General features: G+C 43.9%; 1 protein-coding gene across 3 annotated transcripts in view; it reads left to right on the top strand.

Annotated features, from left to right (window-relative positions):
- Positions 1–21,290, top strand: part of DMXL2 (Dmx like 2) — a 315,382-nt gene that overhangs the window by 14,110 nt on the left and 279,982 nt on the right. For all 3 annotated transcript variants that reach the window (XM_075345795.1, XM_075345794.1, XM_075345793.1), the window contains exons 2-6: positions 4,409–4,534; positions 8,857–8,931; positions 10,372–10,450; positions 13,235–13,388; positions 16,911–16,977. In XM_075345795.1, the coding sequence (XP_075201910.1) occupies positions 4,409–4,534; positions 8,857–8,931; positions 10,372–10,450; positions 13,235–13,388; positions 16,911–16,977 (501 nt within the window). The remainder of the gene's footprint in view (positions 1–4,408; positions 4,535–8,856; positions 8,932–10,371; positions 10,451–13,234; positions 13,389–16,910; positions 16,978–21,290) is intronic.

Raw genomic sequence — 21,290 nt, 5'->3', positions numbered from 1 at the left:
CACCTGTGTCCATTGACCTTCATTTAGGGTTACCTGAGGGTTCGCAATATCTATAAGAAATGGTTTTAGTTCAAGCAATTGCTCAATCATTAAATAAGTGCTGCCCCACCGAGTGGCTTGATCGACATTTGCCCCTTTCCCAGCACGTCTCTTCAAGATGGAATCACTTTTAGGGGTTCTGGCGGCAATAACCAATTTCCTCACTTTTCCAATCAGATTTCCAGCGTGTCCCTCTTGCAGACTCTCTCTTATTGCCACCTGCAGCGTGTGCACAACACAGCACATGTGATGAATATGAAAGTGTTTTGTAGCAGCTTCAACAAGATCATCTAATCCTAAAGTATCATTTTGCTGTTCTTCTGTTGTAATATCTGATTGTTCCTCAGTTACATGAGCAGCACTGTGGCTCCATCTCTAACATACTGAATCCTAAATTTTCTTCTAGATGTTGTTCATTACTCTCGTTCATCAGTTTAATTGTACTTATCATGTTTGAAGCATTGTCCGTTACAATAGCAAGAACCTGTTCTTTTTTTACTTCGTAATCTTGCAGAATTTTTTCCACTAAGGCCTGGAGAATCTGGCTGGTGTGATGATCTTTACTATCTTTTACTGCCAGTGTCTTGTTAACAATTTCTTTGTCACAAACATATTGATATCAATTTATTTTCGGAGTCGGTCCATTTTATACCGACTCCGACTCCACCAAAATGAACTCCGACTCCGACTCCACAGCCCTGGACTGCACAAATGTTATTCAGTGTCCTTTTGCTGAAAACGTTTTCTACCGACTTGCTGCATAGTATGTTGCAGATTTACAATTTATTACAGTTTTTTGGGTTCTAAAGGTTCTAAACTTGTATTCCAATACATATATTTTATGTTTTATCTAAACAGCTTCATTATTGCATTATAATAATGATTAAAGGCCGGATGTTACCATTTTACTACAGTAATTTATCAGAAGCATGAGTCATATATGTCGGAGTCGTGGAGTCAGAATCAGGGAAATGTCGGAGTCGGAGGTGTGGCTTACCGACTCCACAATCCTGCTACGTATTCAGCCATGAGGCCAAACAGTAGTTTCAGACCACATATAGGGGATAACTGCATTCAGGACAAATTGTGCTACAAGTTGGGGAGTCCATTTTCTCCCATTAAGGCCCAAATCACACTGCCACATTTTCTGTCTGTCCAAGTGCGGTCCATAATAAAATGAACAGCACTAGGTCCATTGTTACTCAGTGGGGCAGTGCAGCTGAGCAATTTTTTTTTCACTGATCGAATCTATGTATGTAAAAAATAATTGCAGGAGCCAACAATTTCTTCCAGAAATCGGATGAGACTCCCCTATTCACATTTATGGATGCTCAAAAAGAAATTAGATACAAAATTGTAAATAGTCTTGTAAATTAAAAAACAAATTATTCTCGGATTAAAAGTTTAAAAAAAATAGTCCGTGTTGTCTGTTGTTTGTGGTTTTTTTTTTTGTTGTTTTTTTTTTTTTAATTTTTTTATTATGCGCTTGTGCAAACCCAGCCTAATCCTTGTGGAAATTAATAATAAATTTGTGGATAAATCAATATTTTAGTAGAAATGTGTAATTTTTTTATCTTCACGGACACAGGGTATAGAATTCTGGGAATCACCTGTGGTGTCAACATGCTCCACGTACCTTTTAGATGAATTCATTATTGGATAAAGCTTGTACAATAGGGTAGCTTTGGTTTTAGTTTGCGGTTATGGCACCTCGGGGACTCTACTAATGTGACATGATGCCAACATACCATTCTAGAATTTTTTTTTTCCCCAAGGAGTAGTTTTTGACCACATGGGGGGGGGGTATTGGCATACTCTGGAGAAATTTCACAACAAATATTGCGGTCCATTTTTACGGATCCCTTAATAAAAATGAAATATTTTTCATTTTGGGTTAAAACAGCATCTTAGTGGGAAAAACATTTGTGAAGCATCTGATAATCAAAAATGGTCACTACACACCTAGATGAATACCATGAGGGCTGGATTTTCTGCAGTTTTGACATCTCAGGGGCATTCACAATCTATTTCAGACAAAATTACACTAAAAAGTGAAATTTCGTGTGCCCAAACAGTATTGGTGTACTCGGGAGACAGTGCACAACAAATGGGGTCTGGGGTCTAGTTTCTCCTGTTACGTTATGAAAATGAAAAATATGGGGCTAAAGTAACATTTTCGGGGAGAAAACTTTATTTTTCCATTTTATTTTGCATTAATTCTTGTGTAGCACCTGAACGGTTAGGAAACTTTGTGAATGGGATTGTGGATACTTTGGGGGGGTGCAGTTATTGCAATGAGGGCTTTTGGTGGTGGCGTATTGCTGGTATATAGGCCTTTCAAATTCTCATCAGAAGTGAAGTGTTCCCTAAAATAAATAGTTTTAGTAAATTTTGTTGACAGAATGAAAAATTGCTGGAAAAATAATAACCTTTCTACGATTCTAACAAAAAAAAAAGATACAAATACTATGCTGACATAATTAACACATAGGGTGGATGTTATTTATTAGCTCTTTTGTGCAATACGACTGTTGTTAGGGTTTAAAAAATAAGTTCAGACACCTTTCTGAATCTTAGTCAAATTTCGATTTTCATATTGACCTAAATTTACTACAAACATAAAGTACAATGTGCAGCCGTTACGCCACACAGGCCGGTCACCGTAGCACGAGCAACATGCAGCCTTGCCTTGTCATGTTGGAAAATGGTTCCTTGGTGAAATGGGCGTATCACTGGTTCCTCGGCCAAATCAATGAAACGCCGAGTGGTCGTGTACCTGGAATGGAGACAAGAGGTCCGGCTACCATGTGTTCTACCACTGAATATCATCAGAAAGTGTTTGCTCTACTTTGGCCTACAAGCTAGACTTTAAACTACAGGTGATCAATTGACATCATTGGATATAGTGGACCTGTTGAAGTACGGTCCGGTGGGGTCAGATGTACTTTAAGTTAAGTTCTGTTTGGGGCCTTAACTTGTGGGCAGGTTTTTCTCCATTTTTGTTTTTTTGTGTTGCACACTATATGAGATCTTGTTGTTACCCCCAGTGTGAGCTGATCAAACACTGCAAGTGTCTCACACTGGGCTGAACACCGAGCGTACCTGAGCACAGCGATGCTTGTGCTAGTGAAGTTCATATGTAAAGTATCCGAACCCGAATTCCATTTTTTCATAAAAGTCTGAACACTGAAACTGGTTCGCTCATCTCTAGACATCCAAGTCTCCACTCTAAAAGGGTGGTTGGAATGGAGATCTATCCTCTTCAGAGAGAAGTCCTACTTTTGTCTTGGACGTAATAATAGCCAGAGATTGGTCTGGTGACCATGTGGGCACAGCCATGAAAGCCCTTCATGACGGAACGTCACACTGATCCTACTCCTGGGTAGGATGGCTTAATATATAGTAGCCAGATTCCTCTAGCTATCATTGCAGGTACACTAACAGGGCGGCATTACATTGATTTGGTGTGGGAGACAGTGGTATGGCCATTTCTCAAGTGTCCCAAGAGCCATTTTTCAGTGACAACATGTAGCAGCCTGAGTGGCCTAAACGGGCTACCATTCCCTGCAGCGTCTCTGGAGTTGTCTCTTATCAAGCACATCTGAGACATCATCGGTCGTCAATTGCAAAGGGAGCAGCAGCGGATCTTGATTATTTGCCAATATATATTCAGAATGGCAGAACATTCTTCACGAACCACTAATAGCCTTGTTGGTAGCAGCCAAGATGTGTAAATACAACCGGGTACTTCTGCACGTGGCAATCACACTCCATATTACGTAAATCAAGGTGATTTGAGCATTTTGGTACTGTTTTTTCATCATCTGCATACCATTATCATGTCTGTCCACTCTGTGGTTTACAGAACTCCACAACTTTTCCTTCTTGGTTTTACAATTTCAGTGTTAATGAGGGTTTGTGACTATTACACCAGTCAGCCATTATGGCTAATGTAAAATTCTATGAGGATGTTGTGGTTTTTTCCCAGTAGGGACAACTCTGTCTCTTTTCGCAGAAAATTGCAAGTCACAGGACTTGCGGGAGCCATGGGAGAGGCTAGCGGGCGTCTACCCATGGGCTTATCACAGTAATCACAGCTGGGCTAACCCTGGCACAGTCTCTGCCCTCCTGGTAATTACTTTATTACTTGTATCTTAATTTTTATTATATTGGCCATTACTTTTGGCTAATTATTATCATGCCGGGCACAGATCCATTCACATCTGGGTATAACTTTGCTGACTATAAGGAATATTATCAAATACTCTGTTCTCAGACATCTCACTTTCTCTTCTTTGTTGTTGGAGTGTTACTTGTGCTTTCGTTTTCCATGTTTTTGTGCTGACTGATCATTCTTTTTTGTCTGCAGGCTTATGGATCGGGCTGTGATATTGTCGTACTGGCACATGACTTTGAGTGTGTTCAGATCATTCCTGGTGCTAAACATGGAAATATCCAAGTCAGCTGTGTGGAGTGTTCCCAACAGCAAGGCCGGGTAAAGTGCTATTGTTATTTCACTATGAACCATAGAATTGTGACTGGCTGTATCTAAGGTGAAGCATCTATTCCCTGAGATGCTGGCAGGATTACTGCATTGTAGTTATCAGCAGTGACTAATTACACATACAATTTCATCTTACTGGAATTAATCTACAAACCTTGGTAGTAAGGTCACATCAGCTCTCATAATTCAATGTATGAAAGTGACTGCAACTTGGTAAAGACTGCGCGGTTCTGCAAAATAATAATAATAATGCATGTTCTTTACCAGCAAGCCATACATTTATACTCCAATTCTTATAATCACCCGTTGCGATTTTCATGGTGACGTTACATCTCAGTGGTAGTTTGGAGTGTCTGGCGCCCCTACCCTAAACCTACATTGGCATGTATTACAACTGTAAAGTCTATAATACACAAAATGGGAAATAGTTATTATAATTTGTGCTTTATATGACAAAAATAGCTTTGAGCAAATTGTGGAAAATATTATATACTATATATTGTTTGCATTCCTCTTAAAGCTGACGTGTCACCATGTTTCAGAATACAAATTACATACATTAAGTTCCAGTCACACTAAACAACTTACCAGCGATCCCAACAACGAAAGGAATCGCTGGTAAGTTGCTAGGAGGTTGCTGGTGAGATGTCACACTGCGACGCTCCAGCGATCCCACCAGCAACCTGACCTGGCAGGGATCGCTGGAGCGTGGCTACACAAGTTGCTGGTGAGCTCACCAGCAACCAGTGACCAGCCCCCAGCGCCGCGTGGAAGATGCTGCGCTTGGTAACTAAGGTAAATATCGGGTAACCAACCCGATATTTACCTTGGTTACCAGCTCACGCAGCTACACGTGCAGAGAGCAGGGAGCAGCGCACACTGAGCGCTGGCTCCCTGCTCTCCTAGTACAGCACACATCGGGTTAATTACCCGATGTGTGCTGCAGCTACATGTGCAGAGAGCAGCGCACACTGCTTAGCGCTGGCTCCCCTCTCCTAGCTACAGCACACATGGGGTTAATTACCCGATGTGTGCTGCAGCTAAATGTGCACAGAGCATGAGCCGGCACTGACAGTGAGAGCGGCGGAGGCTGGTAACAAAGGTAAATATCGGGTAACCAAAGACAGGGCTTCTTGGTTACCCGATGTTTACATTGGTTACCAGCCTCCGCAGAAGCCGGCTCCTGCTCCCTGCACATTAGTTGTTGCGGTCTCGCTGTCACACACAGCGATCTGTGCTTCACAGCGGGACAGCAACAACTAAAAAATGGCCCAGGACATTCAGCAACAACCAACGACCTCACAGCAGGGGCCAGGTTGTTGCTGGATGTCACACACAGCAACATCGCTAGCAACGTCACAAAAGTTGTTCGTTAGCAGCGATGTTGCTAGCGATGTTGCTTAGTGTGACGGGGCCTTTACTTAATGCATTCTTATACCTGAAGAGGCTGGTATATTTACTTTGAACATCTGTGTTTGAATGGCTGTTTAATCCTTTTTAACTCCGTCTCCACCCATCTAAGCTGACTGACAGGTACTTAATGTCACTTATGCTGCTGAGCTCTCACAGTGCTTGGTATAAGCTGCAACTAGTAATCAGGCTTATTGTGCAAAGACTCAATACATTCATATGTGGATTAAACAGCCTTCTGGTTTGGCTTTTCATGGTAAGTACACTAGTCTCATCAAGTCTAACAAATCAATTTAATGTATGCAGTTTGTATTGTGAAATGTAGTGACAGATGTACTTTGAACTCTTTCCGACATACAAGGTACCTGTAAATCAAATTTTGTAGTGACTTGCCTACATGTGACGTACCGGTACATCATGGCAAATATGCGGGCACAGGAGCAGTACCCACACGAAAGCTGCCGGAAGCTTTGTTTAGATGACAGCCGAGCTTTAGCTCTAACAGCCGGGTTGCACTGCTACTGGCTGCTTAACGCTCTAAATCTTGCCATCAATAACGATAGCATTTAGAAGTGTAGGTTCTCCCACCATATCGGCACCTTAGTGACAGGATAGCAGGCTGCATTGTTTGCCATGACAGCAAAAGGTCAAATCATGGCCTCCTGGTCTTTCAGCTACAGTGGCCTGTTACACATGCCAGGAGCATGGTCTAAAAGTTGGGTTCTGTCAGTATCACACTGACAGCTCTAATGCATTGCAGTATGTTTGTATTGCAGTGCATTAGACCACTGGGACTAAAGGCCCCGTTACCTGCAACGACGTATCTAATGATATATCGCCAGGGTCACGGATTCCGTGACGCACATTTGGCATCGTTAGTGTCGTCGTTGCGTGTGACACCCAACGAGCGGCCGTTAACGATGGAAAATACTCACCAAATCGTCCATCGTTGACACGTCTTTCGTTTCCAAAAAATCGTTGATTGTTGATGACGCAGGTTGTTCGTCGTTCCCGAGGCAGCACACATCGCTATGTGTGACACCTCGGGAACGACAAACTGCAGCTTACTTGCCGCCGCCAGCAATGAGGAAGGAAGGAGGTGGGCGGGACGTTACGGCCGCTCACCTCCGCCCCTCCGCTTCTATTGGCCGCCTGCCGTGTGACGTCGCTGTGACGCCGCACGAACCGCCCTCTTAGAAAGGAGGCGGTTCGCCGGCAACAGTGACGTCGCAGGGAAGGTAAGTCCGTGTGACAGGGCCTAACGATATTGTGCGCCACGGGCAGCAAATCGCCCGTGACACACAAACAACGGGGGCGGATTCCATCGCTAGCGATATTGCTAGCGATGTCGCTCCATGTAAAGCCCCCTTAACTGATATATTTATAGTGGGTATGGAAAGTATTCAGACTCCTTTACAGCTTTCACTCTTTGTTTAATTGCAGTGACTTGGTAAATTCAAAAAAGTTTATTTCTTTTCTCATTAATGTACACTCTGCACCCCATCTTGTGAGAAAAAAACAAATGTAGACATTTTTGCAAATTTAGTAAACAAGAAAAACTGAAATATCACATGGTCATAAGTATTCAGGCCTTTTGCCCAGTATTGAGTAGAAGCTCCATTTTGAGCTAGTACAGCCATGAGTCTTCTTGGGAATGATGCAACAAGTTTTTCACACCTGGTTTGGGGATCCTCTGCCATTCTTTTTTGCAGATCCTCTCCAGTTCCATCAGCTTGGATGGTGAATGTTGGTGGACAGCCATTTTCAGATCTCTCCAGAGATGCTCAATTGGGTTTAGGTCAGGGCTCTGGCTGGGCCAGTGAAGAATGGTCACAGAGTTGTTATTTTAGCTGTGTGCTTAGGGTCATTGTCTTGTTGGATGGGTCATGTCTGAGGTCCAGAGCACTCTGAAAGAGGTTTTCTTCCAGGATATCTCTGTACTTGGCTGCATTCATCTTTCCTTCATTTGCGACCAGTCGTCCTGTCCCTGCAGCTGAAAAACACCCCCATAACATGATGTTGCCACCACCATGTTTCACTGTTGGTATTGTATTGGGCAAGCGAAGAGCAGGGCCTGGTTTTCTCCACATATACCGCTTAGAATTATCACCAAAAAGTTCTATCTTCGTCTCATAAGACCAGAGAATTTTATTTCTCTTAGTCTGGGAGTCCTTCATGTGTTTTTTTTTTTTGCAAACTCTATTCGGGCTTTCATATGTCTTGCACTGAAGAGAGGCTTCCTTTGGGCCACTCTGCCATAAAGGCCCGGCTGGTGGAGGGCTGCAGTGATAGTTGACTTTGTGGAACTTTCTCCCATCTCCCTACTGCATCTCTGAAACTCAGCAACAGTGATCTTGGGGTTTTTTATTTACCTCTCTCACCAAGGCTCTGCTCCCACGATCGCTCAGTTTGGCTGGACGGCCAGGTGTAGGAAGAGTTCTGGTTGTCCCAAACTTCTTCCATTTAAGGATTATGGAGGCCACTGTGCTCTTAAGCAGCTTGATTACTGCAGAAATTCTTTTGTAACCTTGGCCAGATCTGTGCCTTGCCACAATTTTGTCTCTGAGCTCTTTGGTTAGTTCCTTTTGACCTTGTAAATCTTTATTCAGACAAAACCACTCAACTGAAAGTTCACTTGTAATGGGGCAGATTCAGTCTCTTTAAATGCCCGTCTAGCCTGTGATACGGTGTTTATCTATTTATTTTTTTTTTTTTGTCCTAAGGATTGTCCATCAATGTAAAATTATGGGACAACCTCTGTAAATGTTCTCATCCCTAGTAGGACACAAAAACATTAAGACATGGAAATTTTCTCCTCTTTTCCTTATTCAGAGAAATGTAGTAGAAATGTGAGCGAAGATTCAACCTTTTTTCTTGTGGTTACTGTGATTTTTCTCTTGCAGATTGCTGCTTCTTATGGGAACACTGTTTGTATATTTGAACCACTTGCTACAACTAACTCGTACAAAAGGAATAGTGTAAGTAACAATGTATTGTGAGCAATATTATCTTTACAGTATGGTAGCATTCACATGTTTTATTTTTGAGATGATAAAAAATGAATTGGTGCACAAAATAATATATCTGTTTTGCTAATGGATGAGTCTGGCCACTGTTACAGTATGTGGCACCAATCCCCCTGCTATTGGTGCTGGTACTAGACGCTTAGGTGTTCGCATCCAAGGCACCTTCATTCATTCTTTTAATAGAATACTAAACATAAAAACAATCCCACTAATTGTCTTAAAGCAAAACTATCATCAGAAAATGACCTATTGTTTAAAACAGATCTTAAAGGGGTTATCCACTACTTGGATAACCCCTTGTCATTCCCTTTGTTCGCCCCCGTAAAAATAAATAAGCCTATACTCCCCTCCAGGTGAGGCCTTGGTTCCAGCGATGTCTGAATTTGCGTTCCTGGTACCCACATGACATTGTTATGACATGCGAGCCCCGCAACCAATCAGTGTCTTGTCTCCCTGCCTTCGTGTATTTGAGCAGGATGTGAGCGCAGGACTGAGTTCCTGCTCAAATGTCCAAAGGCGGGAAGCAGGAAGCCAGAACTGATTGGTCGCGGGGCTCGCATGTCATAACAATGTCACTTAGACCCCAGGAGGAACATGGCTTCACCGGAGGTGAATATGGGCTTATTTTAATGGGGGAGAACAAGGAGAAATGAGAAGGGGATGACCAAGTAGTGGAAACCCCTTTTTAGTTAAATCGGTTTTAAACATTTTTGGTATTTTTTTATCTGTATTAAAAAGAAAAAAGCAAAATGTTGCAATTTTTACACCCTATCTTTTGTACTGAAGTGTCTAATGAGCGTGTACAAAGATTATAAAGGAGAAGGATTAGGCATCAACTAGTATGATTGGTGGATCCTGTGCTTCCAGCTGTTATTGACAATTTTGACTAATCGATGGGGTCTCAGAACCCGGACCCTCACCAAAACTTTTACAAAATGCCAGTTACACTGTAATGAATAGTATACCTGATGCCCTCCTTTTACCTGTTTCTGGCTGGATTCTTCCGATGCGCAGTCCCTCCTTTATTTCTGAGGGTTGTGTTAATGTCCACCTTCTACTTGATTTTTAGATTTAAAGTGCTTTGCTGAATTATATAACACTTGGGTGGTCTTGGTCTGCCCTTGTGGGTGTGAATCCCACTCCCATTTGTGATGTAATTCTCATTTTTAGTTTTAGTTTTTGTCCCTCACTCATGGTTCATTAGCAGCAGGTCATGATTCCATATCTCTGTTTTTGTAGTTTTTGCACTTTGCCCCTCATTTATAAGACGTTTATGACCGATTTTGTTCTAAACTGCAAAAAAAAGTCAGAAATCCTGATGTGTTCCATGCAAAGCTGGAAACTTCATATGTGAATAATAACACAAATCTATGTTTTTTTTTTATCATGTAGCAACTTAAATATCAGTGGATTAGGATGGGACAGTTTTTCCTCAATTCTGTGACCTTTAATTTGGCTTGGGACCCTCAAGGTAAGTGAGGCACACGGTGTATTGGCTGAATTGGATTTATTGCTGCTTCTTGATCAGCGTTGATAGCATACTGCATTGTTTGTCTTTCTTTGACCCCTTCACATCTTGTTTTCTCGGGGACTCAAAGGTCCTAGTAAGGTTCTATTGTATTTACCTCTGCTGATTTATACCCCTATCATCCCCTGTTGGATATATCGATCATGAGTATTGTGCTATTTTCCACACTGCTCCTGATCAATCCGTCAGGTTGATCTTATGGGTACTGCCTACTGTACGCAGCGGGGCTCCAGATGGAACAGAAAAGTAAAACAAAAAGTATTGTGACACCCATCATACCCTTCAAAATATGGATCAGTGTAAGGCCCCTTTCACACATCAGTTTTTTGCCGTCATTCACACTCCGTTGGCTTGACGGATCTATCACAGATTGTAGAAAAACTGATCCGTCGCATCAGTTTTTTCAGCCCAAACGTTATGTATACAGTGCTTTTACTCCCCATCTGAGCATGCTCAGTTAAAAAATACTGATCCATCGGCGGATTCTGTCATTTGATGGATTACGACGTATCCTGCGCCCATAGGCTTCCATTCCACCAAACGACGGACGGCGATGGATCCGTCCCTGTCCGTTTTTTCGACGTAGACATAAAACGTTACTTTGTCCGTTGTCTCCGTCCGACGGACAAAGAATTTTCGACCGATGAAACGTGAGGCCATCCGTCGCATTTCGTCTCTAATACAAGTCTATGAGTAAAAAAATGGATCCAGAGGCATCAGTCGCCGGATCCTTTTTTTTCCAAATTCGACGGATTGTGACTGCAAAGCGCATTGTGCTAAAAAAAAAGTATCAAAGTTATATAATAAAATATATGTGCCCTAAAATGGCACTGCTAAAAACAGCAACTAGTCCAGTGAGAAACAAAGCCCGCACGTGGCTACCTCAGAGAAAAATTAAACGTATGGCCTTCCGGATGCAGAAACACAAAAGGTCACTTTGTTCCATAAAACATGTCTTAATTGAGCAAACGTTAAGAAAAAAAAAGTGAAAAAACCTATGAATGGTAAACATTGTTCTATTCACTCCAAAGACCATAATATAGGGAATTTAGATTGTGAGCCCCAATGGGGACAGTGTTGCTCATGTCTGTAAAGCGCTGCGGAGTGTGTTTGGCGCTTTTTATACCAACTGTAGAATAACAATTCTCTCTCCCCCCCCCCCAAAAAAAAATAATAAAAGCTAATCAATAATGTAACATATGCTCCAAAATAGTAGTAATGAAAAAAAAATCCCACTAAAAACAAGCCCTCATAAAGCTATATCATCGGAAAATGAAAAAGTGATGAGTTTGAATGCAAGGATGAAAAAAATGGGGGGAGGGATCAGTACTTGGTCATTAATTAGCTAGCAATCAAATAGGACTGGTCACTAGTCTTGTTTGACACTTCATTAGTGATACTGCTGGCATGCATGGATCATGCTGCATGGGTCATGCTGCGTATATGCTGTACAGGAACAGATAGCGGTAGTTTTACACAAGCTGTCTTAACATAGATTATTTCAAATATGTACAGTGGAACCTTGGTTTACGAGCATAATCCGTTCTGGGAGTGTGCTTGTAAACTAAGTTACTCGTCTAGCAAAGCAAGATTTCCCATAGGAAATAATGCAAGCTCAGACAATTCGTTCCACAACTTGTGCAATGTCCCATCCTGGTCCCCTATTGTGCCATTCTACACATGCACAAACACGCACAAACGCACGCACGCACGCACACACACATATTATGCTCACCTTACCTTCCGTTCTATCGCCGGCCTCCTGGTTCTTGTAGTCCGCTGGTACAGGATGTATATCGGGGTAACCATCGCGACCGATGCCGGAGCTTCCTCTGCCAGCGCGCTGACGTCAAAGGTATGAGCCGCTTGCCTCTGATTGGTCAGCGTGCTGCCTTTAAGAAGCGGCTGACAGCGGAAGTTCCTCCATCGTCGTGATGGTTACCCGATACACATCCTGTACCGGCGAACTACAAGAACCAGGGGGCCGGTGATGGAACGGAAGGTAAGGTGAGCATAATATGTGTGTGTTTGTGTGTGTTTGTGTGGACTGTAAGAGCGGGTTAGAGCGCGGTGGATGTACAGAACCGGAAGTGTGTGCGGTGAGTATTTGCTCGTACGGCAAAGCTTGCTCGTAAACTGAGTTATAAATTTACAGCAAGCTTTGCTCGTATAGCGAAATGCTCGCACACAGTTACTCGTAAACCAAGGTTCCACTGTATGTGCCAATTGTGGATGACCTAAAAAAGGGAGATTTAATGTGAACCTGTCTTCTGATTCATGCTGCCCGGAGCACAGGGAGCGTGAATCCGACTTCAGCATTAGAAACATGTCTGTGTCACCCTGAGATGTTACAGCGTTTCAGAGAAAATCATAGTTGAGATTGCGGCCAGGGATGAGGTGACTAGTCCAGGAGGCATGTCCTTACCGGCTTCTCCCTGCTTGCTAAGCTGGACTGACTCTTCTTATCTGTGTGAATGGGCGGAAACCTGTCAGATTAGCAGAGCCCTGCCTCTTACATTAGGCACCTTGTCCGCGGTGATTGCAGGTTTTCATAGTGCAGGAGCCGTCTCTGATTGCTGCTGCCTGTGGGTCGCACAGCATGAATCAGCTGACTGTTCCCTGTAAGTCATTTACGGATATACAGCTATATAAATCATTAGTCATTTTGCATGGCCTAGGGCTATACAGAGTTATTTTGCTATCTGTATAATGATGGATAATCTACAGGTAACAGACTGCTGACAGCCACTGATTACTTGCAATTATGGGCACCACCTTCCAGTGATATTCTAGAAGAGGATGAGGATGATCTTGACAGCGACGTCATAGAGGATAAAGTTCATCCTGCCCTGAATGACTGGAACTGTATCTGGCAATGCAAGTAAGTTGAGAAGAGGCTTTGGTCATGCAGCAGCGGCTCTGAACACGCTCTACAGTTACAGATGTCATTTCTTATGTGACATAACGTGTCCCTATTGTAACGCCCTCCAGGGATGAGGCACTGTATATACATATGTGCCTGTGGTGACCCAGTAATTGATGCGGGTGAAATGGAGCGAGTGCTGGTACATGACTTACCCAGCTATTACATCTTAGACGGTCACATTAATAATGAATCATGGCCAGAACTGCGCAGTCACTCCAAATAATGGCTGAAGCTGGGCCTTACAGCCTGCCCCGGTTATTACTGTATATATGCATCATAAAGCATTCTTTTCCAAGTTTTTGTCCATTTGAAGTCACTCCAGTCTATTGTCTTATTATAAAGTGCCTGAAGCAAAAAGTTCCTCGCCACTGAATAGTAGGCTGTATAATCACACCATCTTCGGTGTCCATAATCTGGAGTGCTAAATCACTGATTAGTATGTCTCAGACCAGTCTGGTAGTTCCACCCATAAGGCTTAGTGGAGAAACGGTAATTTATAAAACCTTAGAACAATGCAACCCAAACTGTAGTGCCTTCACAGAACAGCACCATATTAAAGACAGTCTGTCAGCAGGTTTTTGTTACCTAATCTGAAGGCAACATACTGTAGAGATTGAGATCCTGATTCCAGTGATGTGTGACTTACAGTTTTGATAAAATCACTGTTTATTCGGCAGTAGATTAGGACTACTCTGTCTGGTGCCAGGTAGTCCAGCATATATATTCATGAACTCTGTATGACTGCAGAAGAGAAAACATTGATTTTATCAAAATGACAACAGGCAGCTCAGTAAGTGACACATCGCTGGAATCAGGGTTTCTGTCTCTACATTATGCCGATTCCCTTTAATACGGTTACCACTATTATATTGATGAGATATCCTAGAGCTGCGTCATCAATATCAGACTGGTGTGGGTCCTCCACCCAGCACCCCCAGTGATCAGCTGTTCTTGGTGCAGGCGGTTGTAAGTTCACAGTTGCGGAGCTAAAGGGCACAAGTAAGGCTAAGTTCGCACTTCAGTTGTTTTGCATCAGTCACATGCGTTGCTTGACGCATGTGACTGATGCGTTGTACAACGGATGAAAACGGTGACAAAGAAAAAGAATTTCTTTGTCGGACTCCGTTGTGTGCTGGGGGCGGACTTCGGGGGCGGAGCTGAGGACGTCAGTGCCGCGGTCTGCATGGCTGGGGACAGGTGAGTGTGTGAGAGTGAGAGTGTGTATATATGTGTGTGTGTGTGTGTGTGTGTGTGTGTGTGTACATGCGGAGTGCGGGAGGGGGCGGAGCACGAGGGGGCGGAGCTGTGGAGCTGAGGACGTCAGTGCCGCGGGGACTGCAGGGCTGGGGACAAGTGAGTGTGTGTGAGTGTGTGTACACATGCGGGAGGGGGCGGAGCCGAGTGGTGAAGTGTCGGCCTCCTTGCACACTGTATCCAGGGTAAATATTGGGTATAAGCAAAGCACTTTTTGCTTGGTTACCCGATATTTATCTTGGATACCAGCTTAGCGCGGGCTCCCTGCACCCGTAACCACTGTAAATATCGCGTAACTAACCAAAGCGCATTGCTTGGTTACCCGATGTTTATCCTGGTTACGGGGGCGGGGAGCCAGAGAGCGCATGCGCAGCGAAATCCTACGGATCGCGCTGCTCAAAAAACGTTACATGCTGCGTTGCTCCCGCCCGGCGGTCAGTTAAAAAACAACTGACCGCGACGCAGCGGATGCAACGCAGCATCATCAGTCACAATCCGTCACTAATAGAAGCCTATGGGGAAAAACAGGATTCCTGCAAAATATTTTGCAGGATACCGTAATTCCTCAAGGCTACGGATTGTGACTGATGCAAAACAACAAAAGTGTGAACTTAGCCTAAGTCATCTGTATACTGGCCACTGCTGGCTTACTGCAGTCCAACCCCTATTCAGATTAATGGGAGAGGATCTGCAGTACTCAGCAGCGGCTGCTACACAGTATCCATAGCTGTGCTGTTCAGCCCCGCAGCTACTAACATCTGGTCACTGGCACAGAGGACAGCTGATCATTGTCTGTGCTGGTGTCGGACCCCCACCTCCATATACTGGTCTGATATTGAGGACCAATGCTTATGTCATCATAGGATAAGTCATGGATATAAGAGAAGTGGAGCAGCAGCTTAATGCCCGTCCCTCAGCAGAGACCGCCGTGTTCACATGTCCTCATACTCTGGATGTCTGCAGAAGAACCTTTATTGGCATTTCTGTAAGACTGAACTAACTCCTTTTTGCACCATTGATAGTTTAAAGAAAAATAATGCTTCTGGTAAGATGTCTTGTATTGTACGCAGCGTTTTTGTTGCCACTATTCTAGTTTTTGTTGAAAAAAAGAAATGCTGCAAAAATGCAAAGTGTGAACATACCCTTAGGGTGGCTTTACACGCTGCGACATCGCTAGCCGATGCTAGCGATGGCGAGCGTGATAGCACCCGCCCCTATCGTTATGCCGATATGTGGAAATCGCTGCCGTAGCGAACATTATCGCTACGGCAGCGTCACACGTACTTACCTGCTCGGCGTCGTCGCTGTGACCGGCGTGACCTCTAAGGGGGCGGTTCGGCTCGGCGTCACAGCGACGTCACTAAGCGGCCGCCCAATAAAAGCGGAGGGGCAGAGACGAGCGGGACAAACATCCCGCCCACCTTCCTTCCTCATTGCTGGCGTGTGGCAGGTAAGGAGAGGTTCCTCGTTCCTGCGGCGTCACACATAGCGATGTGTGCTGCCGCAGGGACGAGGATCAACTTCGCCCAAGCGATAGCAGCGATAATTGGGAGAGGACCCCCATGTCAACGAGGAGCGATTTTAAACGTTTTTGCAACGATCCAAAATCGCTCCTAGGAGTCACACACAACGAGATCGCTACAGCGGCCGGATGTGCGTCACAAAATCCGTGACCCCAACGAGATCTCGTAGCGTGTAAAGCCCGCTTTAGACTGTATGTTTTTTACTCCTCCACTAAAGCCTCGGTCATGGCTGCAGTAAAGCCTGGACTCTATTCAGATGTCCTTGTAACTACATGGAGGGGTTATAATCGGCTGCCAGAGGATTTAGGATTGTTGATCCTGACTATTCACCACACTAGATCATACATGGGTCATCTGAGTAGAGTAAAGATAAAATATATGCTTCACAGGAGCTGCTGCGTCACAATATACTGCAATACAGGAATTCAGGAAAATTACCCAAACTGCAACATTTTGGATAAATTTAGAGCATGAGCGAGAAGTGGGGCCAATTTGTTGTCAGAGCTGTTTTTCTAATCCGTTTTATACTTGACCTCATGCTGCACCACGCTAAAATAATATCCCATCTATCATTTAGGTTGTAGCATAAATGATTAATCACCCACCATAACAAGCAAGTTCTCTTTATTTATTGATCTAATCTACATATGTTGCAAAACGGCAGCCCATGCCCATGAATAATGAATGTCTCTGCTCACAGAACTGCGGTGCCCGTGCTCCTGATGAAATGGTCCCCAGATGGGGAATACTTTGCCACTGCAGGGAAGGTAAGCTGCCATGTCGCTCATTGAAGGTCACTGTGCAGAAAGTAGGTGACTAAACATACCATGTGTATTTGTATCATAAAGAAAAACAAATTCTGGTATTTTCAGGCGATATTCTTTCCAGTATTGTACGCTCTTCTGGAGTATTTTTACTCGCCCGTATCTTAAAGTGATATTGGAATTGTCCTTGTTTGAATGTAATTCTCATATAATTGCCTTTTCTATATTTTGCTGGGAGAACGGGGGGAAAATAAAGGTAAATAAAACAACATAATGGTAGCATGCATATCTTAGCAGCTTAGTGATGCCAGATTTGGTTGTTTTCCTCCATCCTCTAAAGTCAGGCTGCTGCGTCCATGATTATCCAGGCATATGATTCTGTGACAGATGGCATCGTTACACTTCCAGCTAGAAGGCGTTTACTGCCTCCGCTTCAGATGGCCGTTCAGTCTCTTTTTCGTCATGGGTGTGACTCATCTGTGCTCATCTTGCTCCTGTGAATATCCTGACCTAGGGGATCACCCTGTTGCTGTGACCCACAAGATAAATCCCCTACAAAGGAAATTTAGAACTTACCATTGCTTTTGGTAAAAACTGGTGAATAGTAAAACATCCATGCACAAATGCAAATTTACAATATCTGTAATACATACAAATATTTTCCATAGAAGGTTTATAATCTGTGGGTCAGTCTCATATCGTAGAGTTGTGTCTCTGATTGGAGCATGAATTCCTTTTGATGGCAGATCCACGGCTCCAGTTAACGGGAACCTGTCACCAGATTTGGTGACTATAAGCGGCGGCCACCACCACTGAACTCTTATATACAGCATTCTAGAATACAGTATATAAGAGCCCAGGCTGCTGGGTAGAATGTAAAAATCACTTTATAATACTCCCCTAAGGGGCGGTGCGGTGCAGACTGGTGGGATGGGTGTCTCCGTTCTCCTGTATTGGCTCCTCCTCTTTCGGCCATTTTTCTCTTCCTTTTTCTGAAGCCTGTGTGCATGACGCGTCTTACACATTGAGGTCCTGCGCAGGCGCACTTTGATCTGCCCTGAGTAGGGCAGATCATAGTATTGTAGTGCGCATGTGCAGGACCTCAATGCTGGCCTTTGCGCATGACGTAGGACTCGTCATGTACTTAGGCTTCAGAAGAAGGAGAACAAAGATGGCCGAAAAAGGAGGCGCTGGTACCGGAGAATGGAGACGCCCATCTGACCAGTCTGCACCGCACCGCCAGTTAGTGGAGTATTATAAAGGGTTTTATTTATGTTCTACACATCGACCTGGGCTCTTATATACAGCATGTTAGAATGCTGTATATAAGAGCCCATTGGTGGTGGCCACAGCTTATAGGCCCCAAATCTGGTGACTGGTTCCCCTAACCCCTTCAGCCCCGGGGCACTTTCCGTTTTTGCGTTTTTGTTTTTTGCTCCCTTTCTTCAGAGAGCCTTAACTTTATTTTTCTGTCAATCTTGCCATATGAGGGCTTGTTTTTTGCGGGACAAGTTGTACTTTTAAATGAAACCATAAGTTTTACCATATGGTGTACTGGAAAACAGCAAAAAAATTCCAAGTGTGGAAAAACTGCAAAAAAAGTGTGATGGCACAATAGTTTTTGGGATGTTTTATTCACGGTGTTCACTATGTGGTAAAACTGATGTGTGGGTATGATGCCTGAGGTCGGTGCGAGTTTGTAGACACCAAACATATATAGGTTTACTTGTATCTAAGGGGTAAAAAAAATTCACAAACTTGTCCAATAAAAGTGGCGTATGTTTTGCGCCAAATTCCGAAACCCGTAGAGTTCTCATTTTTTGGGATCTATGGCTCAGTGACGGCTTATTTTTTGCGTCTCGAGCTGACGCTTCTAATGGTATCGTTTTTGTGCAGATGCTACGTTTTGATCGCCTGTTATTGCATTTTGCGTAAAACTTGCTGCGACCAAAAAACATAATTTTGGCGTTTGGAATTGTTTTGCCACTACGCCGTTTACCAATCAGATTAATTGATTGTATATTTTGATAGATCGGGAATTTCTGAACGCGCCGATACCAAATATATGTATATTTATTTATTTTTTAACCCTTTAATTTTCAATGGGGGGAAAGTGGGGTGATTTGAACTTTTAGGTTTTTTTTGTTTTTTTTTATTTTTTAAAACTTTTTTTTTTTATTTTACTAGTTTCCCTAGGGGGCTATAGCGATCGGCAATCCGATCCCTATTATCTATCTGCTGATCACAGCTATACAGCTGTAAACAGCAGATACAGTCACTTCCTGTTTCCCTCTGCTCCGGGCCGAGGGAAAACAAAAGTGAAACGTCGTAGCTGCAGGCGTCATCACATGACCCTGTGCTACGATGGCAACCACCGAAAGTCACGTGATCACTCACGTGACTTCTGGTGGGGGCGGCGGTAAGTGAAAATTTTCCGCGCGTATGTACATCTCCCTGTCAGACTTTGGCAGCGAGATGTAAGGGGTTAATGTTACGGGTGGAATGCGATGCCACTCGTAACATGTAGGCACACATGTCAGCTGTTAAAAACAGCAGGGGGCGGGGCTTAATGGGACACGCTCCATGACAGATATATCCGTCCATGGTCGTTAAGGGGTTAAATTTCTGCTGCAGATTTTCTCTGCAATCTGTGGATGAGAGTCAAGAAATAGAACTATCTTCAAAACAATATTTTTTTTTTTTTTATTAAACATTGCAAAATTCAAATACATAGAATTAAAAGTGTGGAGAGAGTTACCAGGCGCAGATAAGATGATTAGCATGTCAGAAACACATCCCCCACCACCGCATACGTAAGACTTGGATATATGTAACATAACCTCTTCCAACAAGCCTACAACCTACAATAGCCCTCAGTCCAGTAGACCACTGCACAACCAGCTCTGTCCTCACCTATTGTACCATCACCCATTCCCTGTAGACTGTGAGACCTCGCGGGCAGGGTCCTCTCTCCTCCTATACCAGTCTGCCTTGTACTGTTAATGATTGTTGTACGTATACCCTCTTTCACTTGTAAAGCGCCATGGAATAAATGGCGCTATAATAATAAATAATAATAATAATAATAATAATAACATAACACCAGGATAGCATATAGATAATAAGTGCCAAACTAGAGTTTGTATGACTATATATGTCTATATGGGTATACCATGTAGCATCAGTTGGGCACAACATATAATCAATTAGATCAATCTGTCCTAGTTGAGTGCTCCACGAATAGTATGAAACTCCCCACTAATGTACCAAAATAAATACCCAGTATGACACACAAGTATAATGCTGATACCAAACCGTGCTCAGTAAATGAGCACAGTCACTTACCCTTTCTGTCCTGCTTAGGCTATGTTCACACTTCCGTCTTTTTGCATCAGTCACCTGCGTTGCTTGACGCTTGTGACTGATGCGTTGTGCAATGGGTGACAAGAAATGGAATTGATTGTCAGCAGAAAGCGGATTCCTTTGGTGAAATTATTTCAGTATAGAAACGAGAAAGAGAGAAAGATCAGCTGATCGCTCTGAAAAGTCGGCCACCGGGAGATCAGCTGATCGCTCTGAAAAGCCGGCCACCGGGAGATCAGTTGATCGCTCTGAAAAGCCAGCCACCGGGAGATCAGCTGATCGCTGTGAAAAGTCGGCCACCGGGAGATCAGCTGATCGCTCTGAAAAGCCAGCCACCGGGAGATCAGCTGATCGCTCTGAAAAGCCAGCCACCGGGAGATCAGCTAATCGCTTTGAAAAGCCGGCGGCTGGCTTTTGAGAGCGATCAGCTGATCGCCCAGCGGCGGCTTTTTACAGCGATCAGCTGAAAAGATGGCCGCTAGGCGATCAGCTGATCGCTCTGAAAAGCCGGCTGCCGGGCGATCAGCTGATCGCTCTGAAAAGCCAGCTGCCGGGAGATCATTTCAGTTTAAAACCTGCGTGGGAGGGGGGGGAGAGAGGAACTGATTTTACATGATTTTGGACGTTCTGCTGGACATGCTGGGCCTGCTCACTAAAACGTGATGTTTTACGTGAAAATTCCTGTACTGGAATCTGTTGCGTGACGCAGGATAACGGAATCCTGCACCATTGGCTTACATTATGCCTCCTAATGTATTCCAACGGAATCCTGCAGGGTGCGTTTTTTTGCCGCAACGGAAAAAAATGTTGCATGCTGCGTCCCTCCCGCCCGACGGTCAGTCAGTAAACGACTGATGCGCCGCGTGGCGGATGCAATGCAGGATCATCAGCACAATCCGCCGCTCATACAAGACTATGGGAAACAACGGAATCCGCCAAATGGATTGTGTTGT

Source organism: Anomaloglossus baeobatrachus, chromosome 4 (genome assembly GCF_048569485.1).
Source record: "Anomaloglossus baeobatrachus isolate aAnoBae1 chromosome 4, aAnoBae1.hap1, whole genome shotgun sequence".
Taxonomy (NCBI): domain Eukaryota; kingdom Metazoa; phylum Chordata; class Amphibia; order Anura; family Aromobatidae; genus Anomaloglossus; species Anomaloglossus baeobatrachus.
Note: the sequence above shows the minus strand (reverse complement) of the source record. Positions and strands in the feature narration are given on the sequence as shown.